At 44.0% G+C, this 15,546-nt stretch overlaps 1 protein-coding gene across 1 annotated transcript in view; it reads right to left on the bottom strand.

Annotated features, from left to right (window-relative positions):
• LOC126243944 (putative inorganic phosphate cotransporter) overlaps positions 1–15,546 on the bottom strand; it is a 178,533-nt gene that overhangs the window by 80,186 nt on the left and 82,801 nt on the right. Inside the window, exon 2 of the mRNA XM_049948200.1 lies at positions 1,909–2,048. Within this exon, the coding sequence (XP_049804157.1) occupies positions 1,909–2,048 (140 nt within the window). The remainder of the gene's footprint in view (positions 1–1,908; positions 2,049–15,546) is intronic.

Raw genomic sequence — 15,546 nt, 5'->3', positions numbered from 1 at the left:
AGCACCCAGCAATAGCATTTTCAATTCACGTGCTTGCTGCTTTATACCGACACAGGCAATTGTGGAACTAAAATGACATTTTGTTTTATTCAGAACGTTATACAGCAGTGTTCCACATAAATGTGAACTGATGAGTCACTCATGCATTACGAGGATTGCTTGTGAGTTGGTAAGGCTCAGCTCGAGTTCTGTTACGTCGACCCATTGATAAGCCGCCTGGAGATCTTCATTAATGAAGTTGGTAGCAGCCATTAGTTTGTCTAATGCGCCACTCAGACAAGAGCAGATCATCCACTTACAGGGGGTTGTTACATGATGAGAATATATAAAATATGCCACCAATAAATAAGGAAAGATTAATAAAGTAAGGAATAAAGGACATTGAGGATCTGTTAGATGACGATCATTTAGGCTCTAGGAAAGGTAAATGTACCAGAGAGGCAGTAATAATGTGACACGTGATAATGGAAGCAAAGCTTAAAAAGAATTAAGACATGTTCCCAGGATTTATTGACCTGGTAAAAGCGTTCAACAATTTAAAATATATTCTCAGAATATGGGGAAAATAGGCAATACACAATCTGTACATGAACCAAAACAAAAAAAGAAGCATGAAAATCCAAGAATGAAGTGCTCGGATTAAAAATTGACAGAAATGCAGCCTTTCTCCCCTAGTGCTCAAACTGTACATCAAAGAAGGAATGGTGACAATAAAAGATAGGTTCAGGAGCAGCATTAAAACACAAGGCGAAAGAATATCAACGATAAGATTCGCTGATACCACTGCTATACGCAGTGAAAGGGGGTAAAGAATTATACTGAATGAAATTAACGGCCTACTAGCATAGTATACGGGCTGGGAGAAAACTGAAGAAAGACAAAAGTGATGAGGAGAAGTACAAATGAGATTAGGGACAAAATCAACATCAAAATTAGGGACCACGAAGTAGACGAAGTGAAGGAATTCTGCGACCTTGTAAGCAAAACAACGAATAATGGATGAAGCAAGGAGGACATAAAAAGTAGATTATCAGAGGCAAAGCAAGCATTCCTGGACAAAAAATTCTGCACTTATCAAACGACTCAATGTGAGGAAGAAATTTATGGGAATGTACTTCTGGAATTGTGTGGCAGTGAATCATGGAATGTAGGGGAAGTGGATGAAAAGAGAATCGAAGCGTTTGAGATGTGGTGCTATAGAAGGAAGCTGAAAATTAGGTGGACTGGTAAGACAAGAACTGAGAAGGTTCTCCGCAGAATCGGTGAGGATAGAAGTATGCCACGCGGAGTGGCCGCGCGGTTAGAGGCGCCATCTCACGAATTGCGCGGCCCCTCCCGCCGGAGGTTCGAATCCTCCCTCGGGCATGGGTGTGTGTGTTGTCCTTAGCGTAAGTTAGTTTAAGTAGTGTGTAAGTCTAGGGACCGATGAACTCAGCAGTTTAGTCCCTTAGGAATTCACACACATTTGAACATTTGATAGAAGTACGGAGAAAACATCGACAAGAAAAAAGGACAGGATGAGAGCACATGTGGCAAGACATAGGAGGTAACTTCTACAGCGCCAGAGGGAGCTGTAGACTGAAAAAACTGTAGTAAAGGACAGAGGTTGGAATATTCAACTAATGTTTGATGGCATTGGGTGTAAGTACTAGTTTGAGATGAAGAGGTTGGTACAGGAGTGAATGTCATCGCGGGACACACCATACTAGTCAGACGACTGAATGGAAAAAAAAGAAAAATGACAATGGCTCTAACACTTATCCTTGAGGGATACTGGATATGTCTTCCATAGAGTGTTCTACATTCCTTTCGTTATGTACTGCTGACATCCTGTAAGATATGATTCAACCACTGCTCAGCCACGACGTACGGTAATAAGCATTTCACATAAATTGGCAGAGGCCATACCCGAATGTCGGTGTTGGATGCGTTGTGGCTGGCCATGACGACGACCGCGACGGACATGTTGACCCGCAGGGCGTAGGCGATGGTCACTGCGCCGCACATGAGGGCCACCTGGACGTGCCGCACCATCATGCACGCCCCCTCTGCAACAGCATGTCACATACGTGAAGCTCTCACGAAATTACTAACTAGCCAAACATGAGCAATAAATCCCATGACCATCACATGTACCCCCAAACCATTTGCCATCCCATCCTCATCCATGCAAATCCCAGAACGTCATGCACTCTGTCTCACTTTACCGTATCCTACTGTCCTTCCCTGAACCAGCTCATCAATTTCTTCATCTTAGTCAATCTTTTGTCTCCTGTGAAATCTAATCACAAACACCACTGTATTACTCAACTATTGCCTGCTCTTGTATCTCATTTACAAAGTCTTATCTTCCTTCCTTACAACCTCATACACTCCTTGTCCTTTCCTAGAGTAATTTCAACCAACTACCCTTCTAGGCCATGAAATCGTTTCCGAAATCGATCCATCCTCTTTACTATAATCTTTCTTCTCTTTGAAATGAAGGCTCGACCCCACCCTCCATAGATGTTAAGTTATAAAAAAACAGATGGTACTTTGGGACACAGTGTTCACCGAAAGCCGACACACAGAGATTGCTATCTGCATCCTAAGAGTTGTCATCCACCACACCAACGCAGTGGCGTCCTTAGGACTTTGGTACGGAGAGCATATGCCATTTCCGACGCATACAGCTTAACCCAAGATCTTGAGCATTTGATGGCTGTTTTTAAGGAAAATGGATACACCGAGAAGCAGATTCGTCGGGCTATGGAGTTTGGACCATCTCCGGAGGTGTATGAAGAGGAACATAGATCTGTGGCCTTTCTTCCTTCTACTGGAGGCTTATCGTTTAAGATTGGACGAAGTTTAAGGAATTTTAACATTAAGAGTGTGTTCCGTCCACCTTCTAAGATTAGGGCTCTGCTCGGCTCTGTGAGAGATGATTTGGGGCTTAGGAAACCCGGTGTGTACAAAATTCCGGGTCAATGTGGGAAAGCTTACATTGGCCGTTCGATTCGCACAGTGCATGACAGGTGTGTGGAACACCGCCGTCATACGAGGCTACAACAGCCGGAAAAATCGGCAGTAGCAGAACACTGCCTAAATGAGGGACATAGTATGAAATTTGATGAAACTGTGGTAGTAGCCAACATTTCCGGTTTTTGGAATAGTGTCTATAAAGAGGCGATTGAAATTAGGTTGGCTGATAATTTAATCAACAGAGACAATGGGTTTCCTCTTAGCAAGACATGGAATCCTGTATTATCTCGCATCAAAACTGAACGTTTTTCGGTGCGGCCTTGATTGCGATATATCGTTGCCAGCAGTGTTTCACTAAGGGCGGCGCCATCTCCCTGTCTTGGAAGGCAGAAACCGTGATGGGCGGCGCATGCGCCGTGTACTAAACGGTGGCCTATGTAGGACGTCGATTTGCAACCTGGCGTCAGTTCTCAGCGGAACTCATCAGCAGAAGCAGCATTTTCCTGAAGATGGCGATCAGTTGGATCGCCGAAATATCGAGTCAAGTTGTTTTTAGGATCCGGCAGAAAACCCGAAGATACTTTCATGTTAGGTTATACGCTCCTGTTACCACATATACCCCATCTCTTGGCCTTTCCCATTAGTCATCCTACATCCTTACTTCATAATTATCAATCCATCTCTGGTCCCACCTGCATCCCAATTCTTTACCCATAAAATTTTACCAGAGCTTCCGCCACCATCGTCCTTACAGGATTCAGAATCACCAACAGCTCATCTAGCGTCATACAATAGTTTTCACTCTCATCAATGTCTTTTTAATTGTTTCATCCAACTTCTGAAGAGTAAAACTGTGGTCATTGCCAGGTCACCCCTACTTTGGATAACAGAAAAACAAATACAAAAATGTGTCGGTAAGTTGCTTCAGCAAGTTCGCTGCAAATGCAAAAGCATATGTAAAGATAGTAACTAAATGAGGAGACCCATAGACATGTGGCAGCATCACGTATGCCCCCTCTGTAACAGTGCACAGTAAAATCTCGCGCACATGCTAGGAAATGAAATGAGAGGAACCGAAGGACATAAAGGGAGATACCGCTCGCCTCTAGTACCAGTTTAATATCCTAAGGGACACTACACTACCGACTTCGTTACATGAGCGATCGCAAAAGCTGCAATCATTCGCTAAGACAGATTTTTTTCTATTCTTTGTTTACATTACTGCTTTAGTGAGCGGTTGGCAGTGCCCAAGTTACCTCAACAAATAATTAATTATGTGGCATGAAACAGCGATGAATTCATGGCGTAGGTAATGATTGTGATATTAATTCTTCCCATTCTATGCAAATTGCGACTTTTAATTGTTGTAATTTTTATTATAGTTTGAATGGTTATTGATGTTTGACTGTTATTGTTATTCGTAATGTGTCTATGCTATCATTGGCCTTCCCAGAAAGTTGTTTATAAAATACTGTCTATTTTATAAGTGGCGTGGTGTGGTTTGTTCATTTTGATCAATGAATAAAACTAGGGTCTTTGCATGTCCTTGTAAAAAAAATCATTTTCTTTTAACTAGGGTGTCATTTCTCTCCTTGCGGAGTTTGACGCTGGAGCACAAGTAAGTTCCTTATTGCGGTAAAGGGCGTTATCTAAAACGAGGACAGGGTGAGATGAAATGAAATGTCGTGTGGCGAGGACCTCCCGGCGGATAGACCTGATCGCCTGGTGAAAGTCTTTTGAGGTGAGGCCACTTCAGCGACTTAAGCGTCGTTGAGGATGAAATGATGATGATGAAGACGACACGCCCAGTCTCTGAGCGGAGAACATCTCCGATCCAGCCGGGAATCGAATCCGGACAACCCGGCATAAAAAGCCGGCGCGCTGTCCACGCAGCTACTGTGGTGGACTAGAGTGAGAGAATAAAATGGTTCAAATGGCTCTGAGCACTATGGGACTCAACATCTTAGGTCATAAGTCCCCTAGAACTTAGAACTACTTAAACCTAACTAACCTAAGGACATCACACACACCCATGCCCGAGGCAGGATTCGAACCTGCGACCGTAGCAGTCCCGCGGTTCCGGACTGCAGCGCCAGAACCGCTAGACCACCGCGGCCGGCAGTGAGAGAATAGAAGAAGTATCAATCTCTCCCTGAGCCATTTTTGTTAATTTGTCAAGCCCTTGTCGCGATAATCGCCTGTTTTCTGGCCACATTCAAACCTTACATAGGTATTCGGTACGAAACCGTCCTCCCCGCTAGCATGGACGATGATAATTCTCCTTTCCTTCGAAACAGGTTTTAAGGTTTTAACAGATCCTATAGTGAACTGTCAGTCTATCCGTACGAGGCTGTGTGAAAAGTGTGAACATACACTATGTGATCAAAAGTATCCGGAAACCTAGCCGAAAATGACTCACAAGTTTGTGGCGCCCTGCATCGGTAATACTGGAATTCAATATGGTGTTGGCCCACTCTTAGCCTTGGTGACAGTTTCCACTCTCGCAGGCATACGTTCAATCACGTGCTGGAAGGTTCCTTGGGGAATGACAGCCCGTTATTCTCGGAGTGCTGCACAGGTATCGATGTCGGTCGGTGAGGCCTGGCACGAAGTCGGAGTTCCAAAACATCCCAAACGTGTTCTATAGGATTCAGGTCAGGACTCAGTGCAGGCCAATCCATTACAGGTATGTTATTGTCGTGTAACCACTCCGCCACAGGCCGTGCATTATGAACAGGTGCTCGATCGTGTTGAAAGATGCAATCGCCGTCCTCAATTGCTCTTCAACAGTGGGAAGCAAGAAGGCGCTTAAAACGTCAATGTAGGCCTATGCCGTGATAGAGTCAGGCAAGAAAACAAGGGGTGCAAGCCCCCTCCATGACATCACCACCTCCGAGTTTTACTGTTGGCACCACACACGCTGGCAGACAACGTTCACCGGGCATTCGCCATACCTACATTCTGCCATCGGATCGCCACATTGTGTACCGTGATTCGTCACTCCACACAACGTTTTTCCACTGTTCAATCGTCCAATGTTTACGCTCCTTACACCCGAGGCGTCGTCAGGCATTTACCGGCGTGATGTGTGGCTTGTGAGCAGCCGCTCGGTCGTGAAATCCAAGTTTTCTAAGTTTTCTTACCTCCCACCTAACTGTCATAGTACTTGTGGTGGAGCCTGATGCAGTTTAGAATTCCTGTGTGATGGTCTGGATAGATGTCTGCCTATTACACATTACGACCCTCTTCAACTGTCGGCAGTCTCTGTCAGTCAACAGATGAGGTCGGCCTGTACGCTTTTGTGCTGTTCTGCTCTCTCACGATATCTAATGACTACTTATGTCGCTGATATGGAGTACCAAGCAGTAGGTGGCAGCACAACGCACCCAATATGAAAAAGTATGTTTTTGGGGGTGTCCGGATAGTTTTGGTCACATATTGTGTGTCTTTTCCTTGTAGACAATTTGGCGACACGCACGTCTGTATGTCTGAGACTTTTTAGGTAAGTAATTCTTTTTGTACAGATACTACTTTGTGCTGCATAAATTTTCGGTTATCTGTCCTCTCTTTTACCTGTATCCTAGAGTGAAAAGAATGTTACAAAGTTTGTTTATACATCCTTCAAAATTTGTTGAACTCTGTACCTTTTTATGAACTTTCTTTAAAATGTGTCACTCCTGCCTGTAATGTAGAAATTATTCACCATGCGGCATTGCTCATCAAAACTGTCTATACTGGGCTTCCAAGATCTTCTGGACTGCCTGTTACGAGACGTTGAAAATGCCGGGGATTCACATACCTGGATTCTTTCCAGTTCTCTCTCGATTCGCCAAACACTATTTCCTTCGGCCACTCGTTTCAATGTGGATTTTTGTTTCAACGGAGCACCTGGCACAGCTCCTTTGTTCATAACTGGTAGACGTTTGCAGCTACTCCGCCTATCTGGCTATGAAGAACTTTGCCCTTTAACTTGCCTTGCACTTGTGGCATTTTCAACTGGAAATGTGTTCTCTAAGAGTATTTACTAATGGAATGCTCTGCCATACTCGATGACAACGTTGTCGATGTCGATGTCGTTGTCGATCGATTGACGAGAAGAACACGGCAGTTCCCTAACTGGATTTCCCATAAACCTCTCTCAGTGGAAGAGGAGACAAAATAAGCGAGCACAAGTCTCGGCCTATCCGTAGATACTCGACTGTTCCTGACAAAACATTGGTCAAAGTTTTCGACGTAATTTCCATGCTTTTAGGTGAAAGGGGGGGGAGGGGGGGGGGGAGAAGTAGTCTCAGCCGAAATGGTGGCACAGTAGCTAGCGTCATGGTCTCTCACATTTGCGCCCAGTGTTCGTAATCCGATCACTCTTTTAATTTAATTTAATTTTTTTCACTTATCTACCTATATCCGTAGAATGTTACTCACGAATGTTTCTTATCAAGTTAAGGAATACAAGGACATTATATTAATTTTAAAATTACCACTGGGTTTCACAAGAAGTGTCATGCGTTTCTTATATAATATATGCGTCTATGGTATTTTCCGGGGTTGCAGTCTCTTTAAATTGTCATATTCTTATGTACTTATTTCTACTGGCCACACAAAGCACAGCCGGTCTTTGGCCTCACTCATTTCAGCCTTCGATATTTTCCTGTCAGCTGTATCTTCGTCTCCCAGACCCAGTATCTTCAAGTTTCCTATGGTGTTATCCTTACATCTCATTCTCGGTCGTCCTAGTGGTCTCGTTCCTTCGGCTCCTCCATCCGTCACTGTCTTTATTACCCCGTTCTCCCTTCTCCTCCTCACATGTCCGTACTACCCGAGTCTTTTAGTTTAAAAAAAAAAAGTTCAAACGTGTGTGAAATCTTATGGGACTTAACTGCTAAGGTCATCAGTCCCTAAGCTTACACACTGCTTAACCTAAATCATCCTAAGGACAACACACACACACACACACACACACACACATGCCCGAGGATGACTCGAACCTCCGCCGGGACCAGCCACACCGTTTAGTTTTCACTCTGATACGGTGTCACGTAGAGGGTAGAAGTGTCTGAGTTTTTTGTTTTTACTTATTCTCCACTGTTCGTATTCTTTCACTGGTCCATGTATTTTCTCAGTGCTTTTTTTAGAGTGATGAGTCATTTTATTTATTTTGTTTTTCAGAGTCCACGTCTAGCTTGCGTAGCAAACTATTGCTTTGATGATGGTCGGATACATTCTTATTTTTGTCTGCCTGGATAATAACTTAGATCTTGTGATGTTATGTATAGCTCCTAGACATCTTCCCCCGGCATGAATTCTCGCTACGATGTCTTGATGTTGACACCGATGTAAGTGAATGTGTTTATCTTCTGTATTGTTTGGATTGTTGTTCAATGGTTTGGTCCTAACTGAGCCCTTCTTCCTATTACCATTAACTTTGTTTTAGTTTCATTTATACTTAGGCCTAGTTTCTTACAAGAGAACCTCCCCATCGCACCCCCCTCAGATTTAGTTATAAGTTGGCACAGTGGATAGGCCTTGAAAAACTGAACACAGATCAATCGAGAAAACAGGAAGAAGTTGTGTGGAACTATGAAAAAAAAAGCAAAATATACAAACTGAGTAGTCCATGGGCAAGATAAGCAACATCAAGGAGTGTGTAAGCGCAGGAGCGCCGTGGTCCCGTTGTTAGCGTGAGCAGCTGCGGAGCGAGAGATCCTTGGTTCAAGCATTCTCTCGAGTGAAAAACTTAATTTTTTATTTTCAGGCAATTATTATCTCCTTGACAGCTATACAGGACAGAAGGATCAGGCATTGTACAATTTTAGTGTGGGAGAAGACGTGATTACCATTCCTCCAGGGTGTACACCTCTTGTGCAACCGTTAGATGTGTTTGGTTTTCGGCAAGCGAAATACTTTATGAAAAGATTCTATGATTTTTCGAAGCTGCACAGGTACACAGAGCAGTATTGTTTACGTGATCGTGTGTCCATTATCAAAGTTCAGGCACTCACAAATAATCAACTTCGCTCTCCAAAATTCCAGGACATGTTCAGATTTGCTTGGACATATGAAGGATTCGACGGTCTACACTCGGAAAAAAATTGAAACCGTTAAAAACATATGTTTTGACAGAGCAAAGGGAAAACTGTGCGACTGTGAACTGTTGCATTCATTTGTTGCAGTTTATGTGACAAACTCTTATGTTTTCATCACTTTTTTGGGAGTGATTATCTCATCCACAAGAAAACCTAAGTCGGGCAAGGTAGAAGAATCTTTTTACCCATTCGCCAAGTGTACAAGTTAGGTGGGTCGACAACATATTCCTGTCATGTGACGCACATGCCGAAACCAGTGTCCTATAGACGTGTTTTCCTGTGGAGGAATCGGCTGACCTATGACCTTGCGATCAAATGTTTTCGGTTCCCATTGGAGAGGCACGTCCTTTCGTCTACTAATCGCACGGTTTTGCGGTGTGGTCGCAAAACACAGAAACTAAACTTATTACAGTGAACAGAGACGTCAATGAACGAACGGACAGATCATAACTTTGCGAAAATAAAATTTTTACTCGAAGGAAGATTTGAACCTAGGACCTCTCATTCTGCAGCTGCTGACGCTAACCACGGGACCACGGTGCTCCTGAGCGCATGTTGTCCTTGATATTGCTTATGTTGCGCATGGACTACTCAGTTTGTATATTTTGCTTATTTTTTTCATAGTTCCACACAACTTCTTCCTGTTTTCTCGATTGATCTGTGTTCAGGCCTATCCACTGTGCCAACTTTTAACTAAATCTGAGGGGGGTGCGATGTGGAGGTTCCCTTGTTAGCAGCTTACATTTTTATATTTTACCGAGCGAGGTGGCGCAGTGGTTAGCACACTGGACTCGCATTCGGGAGGACGACGGTTCAATCCCGTCTCCAGCCATCCTGATTTAGGTTTTCCGTGATTTCCCTAAGTCGTTTCAGGCAAATGCCGGGATGGTGCCTTTGAAAGGGCACGGCCGATTTCCTTCCCAATCCTTCCCTAACCCGAGCTTGCGCTCCGTCTCTAATGACCTCGTTGTCGACGGGACGTTAAACACTAACCACCCCCCCCCCCCCCATCTTATATTTCATTCTTATATTTTATTCTAATGTTTATTCTTCAGCAAGATTTGGTGCTTCCCCTTGGAAAAATGTGTTCAAATGTGTGTGAATTCCTAAGGGACCAAACTGCTGATGTCATCTGTCCCTAGACACACACCACTTAAACTAACTTATGGTGGTGGTTAGTGTTTAACGTCCCGTCGACAACGAGGTCATTAGAGACGGAGCGCAAGCTCGGGTGAGGGAAGGATGGGAAAGGAAATCGGCCGTGCCCTTTCAAAGGAACCATCCCGGCATTTGCCTGAAGCGATTTAGGGAAATCACGGAAAACCTAAATCAGGATGGCTGGAGACGGGATTGAACCGTCGTCCTCCCGAATGCGAGTCCAGTGAAACTAACTTATGCTAAGAACATTTATTTATTTCGTTAACAGTACAGAGTAACCACCGCCTTGAAATGTAAGGTTGGCCGGATGCTTCTGAATCTAATAGCAAAGACATCTCATTGTTACAATCTTATTGGCATACAGTTGTTAATGTTTTTTTTTAAATACTATAAAGAACATAATATATAAAGATTTCTATGAGGTTACAGCGAACTGAATGCTTAACATTTGTTAAAATGGTTCCATATAATTTGTTACTACCCAGTTGATGAGAATATAATTTATATAATGCCAATGTCAAAGAAAAATAAGAAGATAATGTAACACAATGAGCGTGGTGAAAGTAATTCTTAGTATGTAGAGGGAAGTGATATGCTATATTTCGATGTGTAATACAGTCTAAGTAGCATGTTGGTTAATAATGGCCTATCTATTTCAGATGAGGTGGTGTTGGTACAACCTCGAGGTATTCTCATCTGAAATGGTTTGTACTAATGTATGGTCCACAGCTCGTGGTCGTGCGGTAGCGTTCTCGCTTCCCGCGCCCGGGTTCCCGGGTTCGATTCCCGGTGGGGTCAGGGATTTTCTCTGCTTCGTGATGACTGCGTGTTGTGTGATGTCCTTAGGGTAGTTAGGTTTAAGTAGTTCTAAGTTCTAGGGGACTGATGACCATAGATGTTAAGTCCCATAGTGCTCAGAGCCATTTTTTGCTAATGTATGTTTACACAGATTATACAGATTAAATGCTGATTGAGCACTTCAGGCATGGAATCATGAATTTTAGCTTTACTTAAGTAATTCACTTATGTTTGCAACTTGTTAGTAGAATTAGAATATAGTTCATTGCTACTTGAATGCATTATTCCTTAAATAACTTAATACAATTCTGATGTATAAAATTCATTGATTGTAGCTTTGAACAGAGAATATACTTCTGTCTGCACACAATAAGACGAGCAATACATTACTGCTTGTGTGCAGTATACTTTAGACACTATGCAGGGTGTCATTTGGGAGAAGGATCCTCGGAATGAAAGTTCTTCGAGCCTTCTCCTCCCAAGCGACGTTACCTTATTACTACAGTCTTAGTAAGTGATGCCGGTGTTTATTTGTTTTATGATTGCTGTGTTGTTTGTGACTGTGTTGTGGCATGCAGTGTCATGCATTGTTGGTTTTGGCCCCTTACATGTTGAGTCATGTTCACTTACAAGGGAACCTCCCCATTGCACCCCCCTCAGATTTAGTTACAAGTTGGCACAGTAGATAGGCCTTGAAAAACTGAACACAGATCAATCGAGAAAACAGGAAGAAGTTGTGTGGAACTATGAAAAAATAAGCAAAATATACAAACTGAGTAGTCCATGTCTAAGATAGGCAACATCAAGGACTCGCTAAGCCAAGGAACGCCGTGGTCCCGTGGTTAGCGTGAGGAGTTGCGGAACGAGAGGTCCTTGGTTCAAGTCTTCCTTCAAGTGAAAAGTTTAATTCTTCATTTTCAGTTTATGTGACAAACTCTTACGTTTTCATCACTTTTTGGGAGTGATTATCACATCCACAAGAAAACATAAATCGGGCAAGGTAGAAGAATCTTTTTACCCATTCGCCAAGTTTACAAGTTAGGTGGGACGACAACATATTCCTGTCATGTGAAGCACATGCCGTCACCAGTGTCGTATAGAATGACCTATGACCTTGCGATCAAATGTTTTCGATTCCCATTGGAGAGGCACGTCCTTTCGTCTACTAATCGCACGGTCGCACGCTTTTGCGGTGCGGTCGCAAAGCACAGACACTAAACTTATTACAGTGAACAGAGACGTCAATGAACGAACGGACAGAGCATAACTTTGGGAAAATAAATAAAGTAAAATTTTCACTCGAGGGAAGACTTGAATCAAGGACCTCTCGTTCCGCAACTGCTCACACTAACCACGGGACCACGGTGCTCCTTTGCTCAGACTCTCCTTGATGTTGCCTATCTTGCACATGGACTACTCAGTTTGTATATTTTGCTTATTTTTTTCATAGTTCCACACAACTTCTTCCTGTTTTCTCGATTGATCTGTGTTCAGTTTTTCAAGGCCTATCCACTGTGCCAACTTATAACTAAATCTGAAGGGGGTGCGATGGGGAGGATCCCTTGTTAGTGTTCCTTCCTCGGTTTCAGAATCTGTGGTCGTGTTTGTGTCCTACCATGTGGTTTGTTGTGTTGTATGTGCTTGTCTACGCCTCCTTCCATATGGGTTTTGGCGCTTGTTTTCTTCGTGCAGAGTGTTCGATACAATGTCGGCTACGCTATTTATTGTGTTCCAGTCATCGGGATTACGTTATCATTCTGGCGATATCATTGTCGTTCTGTATAGGTCTCACTTGTGCTAGCGTGTTGCACAGCAGTGTGACATGTTCTGGTGTATTTCTCCGCATACGCATACTTCATCGTTAGTTAGTCTCATACGGTTTAAATGTACCGGATACGGCCCGTGGCCTGTCAGGAAATGGACCATCCCCCAGCTTGGGTCGACATGTTTCAGTTGTAGTCTTTCGTGTAAATCAGGAAAGAACAACACACACACCCATGCCTGAAGGTGGACTCGAACCTCCGGCGGGAGAGGCCGCGAAATCCGTGCATGGCCCCTCAAACCACGCGGCCACCTCGCGCGACTCCCTTGGATGATACCGTTCATGGAAACAATCCTAAGATAGAAATTGTGAATACCACGAGCATCGCCCGAAAGCAGGTTTGACACAGTGACATTTCTTCGTGTGAATCTCACTTGGGAAAGAAATCTCATTAACACTTCTGAAGATTTCACGCACTGACAATAATTTCGAGGCAAATCATGTGTAACGCATCACTTTACCGAGATCTGGCGCTGCTATTGGTTATAAATCAAGATACACTACAGGAATTTCATCGCAAACGTTTCAAATAATTTTGTAACTCATTTTTTTTTTTAATTTATTCACCGGACATGCAATTAATAGACAAATAAGGACGCCTTTATTTTTGTATGTACTGGAAAATATTCCTATATTGTTCTTTAATGGACACGGGTAGATCAATCGAAAATAAAAATAACAGTAATAACCGCATTTTGAAAACGGGGCGCAGAAGTGTGAAACCGCGACGTTAGCCACTGTGCCACTGCTTCGACTGAACGTTTTGCTCTCTAAAAGACTCATGAGGTACTTAGAAAACTTTGACCGTCGTTCTCTCAGCGACGGTCGAGTATCTACTGATAAGGCGCCACACGTGTTAGCTTATTTTGTCCGCTCTTCCACTGAGCGAAGTTTCTGGGTTCAAAATGGTTCAAATGGCTCTGAGCACTATGGGACTTAACATCTTAGGTCATCAGTCCCCTAGAACTTAGAACTACTTAAACCTAACTAACCTAAGGACATCACACACATCCATGCCCGAGGCAGGATTCGAAGCTGCGACCGTAGCAGTCCCGCGGTTCCGGACTGCAGCGCCTAGAACCGCACGGCCACCGCAGCCGGCGAAGTTTCTGGGAAATCAGATTATGGCGCTTGCCGTGTTCTGCTCGTGAGCGGGGTCTGCTGTGAAACTGTTTACGGTGTTCATGGCTGTTTGCATTAACTGCAATTCACCTTCGAGGTCCCTTCATCGTCTGCACTGACTAAAACGTAAGACGATTCTTGTCAGGCAGTTGTCAAGCAGGAGTTTTGAAGACGGTATTGCAACGGCCTCATCCCGCACGGAATCCCCGTGGCTTGGCTACAACACTTAATGACGGAATCCCGCTTTTCCTGGTACTGCGGCCCGGGGGACTTTCCGATGACGCTGCGGAATAAATTCGAGTTTCCGCATAGTGCACTCCATCCGGTTGTCTTCGGCAATGTCGTAGTAGGCGACGAGCAATCGCAGGCGTTCCGGAGCAAACGGAGTATACAATGTGGTCGTCTGACCTGAGCGGAGGCGGCCATCGGATGTGGAGTTACCGAGTAATGCGTTCCGGACTGGTGTCAGTCGACAAAAGTGGGAATATTTGCGCTCATGCTAATAAGATTCTAATATCAGAATACATTGTGTTTACAGGGTGACAATTATTGAACTATGTGAAATAAAATCGTCATAACCTCTGAACAGTTTGCGTTATGGCGTTCAAACTGCACGGTTGGCCGCAGGGCATGATGGGAATTAGTATGCGCATCCATGGTTTGGTTTAGCGACGAAGCCCACTTTTTTTGGATAGGTTTGTCAATAAGCAAAATTGGCGTTTCTGGAGGACTGAGAACCCACATTTCGCGATCGAGAAGTCTCTTCAGCCTCAACATGTGACTGTATGGTGAGGAACATCCAGTCACGGAATAATCGGTGTGATATTTCTTGATGGCACGATGACTACCGAACGGTACGTGAAGGTTTTAGAAGATTATTTCATCCCCGTTATCCAAAGTGACCCTGTTTTGACAAGATGTGGTTCATGCAAGACGAAGCTCGACCCCCATCGAAGCAGGAGAATGCTTGATGTCCTGGAGGGGCACTTTGGGGACAGTATTCTGGCTTTGGGGTGCCCAGAGGTCACTGGCATGGGTCTCGGTTGGCCGCCATATTCTCGGGATCTGCACATATGCGAATCTTTTGTGAGTGTATATTAAAAACAAGGTGTACAGCAATAACCTCAAAACCATTTCTGAGCTGCCGCGCGGGATTAGCGTAGCGGTCTGAGGCGCTGCAGTCATGGACTGTGCGGCTGGTCCCGGCGGAGGTTCGAGTCCTCCCTCGGGCATGGGTGTGTGTGTTTGTCCTTAGGATACTTTAGGTTAAGTAGTGTGTAAACTTAGGGACTGATGACCTTAGCAGTTAAGTCCCATAAGATTTCACACACACACACACACACACACATTTCTGAGCTGAAAATAGCCATTCAGGAGGTCATCGACAGCATCGATGTTCCGACACTTCAGCGGGTGATGCAGAATTTGGCTATTCGTCTGCGCCACATGGTTGTCAATGATGGCAGGCATATCGAACATGTGACAACCTAAATCCAAATATCTATAGTGACGTTTACATGTTGAATAATGTTTGTGCACGCCATAGTTTGTAACTGATTTACGTTTTTTTCATATAGTTCAGTAATTGTCGCCTTGTTGATA

This window comes from Schistocerca nitens, chromosome 1 (assembly GCF_023898315.1).
Source record: "Schistocerca nitens isolate TAMUIC-IGC-003100 chromosome 1, iqSchNite1.1, whole genome shotgun sequence".
Classification (NCBI taxonomy): domain Eukaryota; kingdom Metazoa; phylum Arthropoda; class Insecta; order Orthoptera; family Acrididae; genus Schistocerca; species Schistocerca nitens.
Note: the sequence above shows the minus strand (reverse complement) of the source record. Positions and strands in the feature narration are given on the sequence as shown.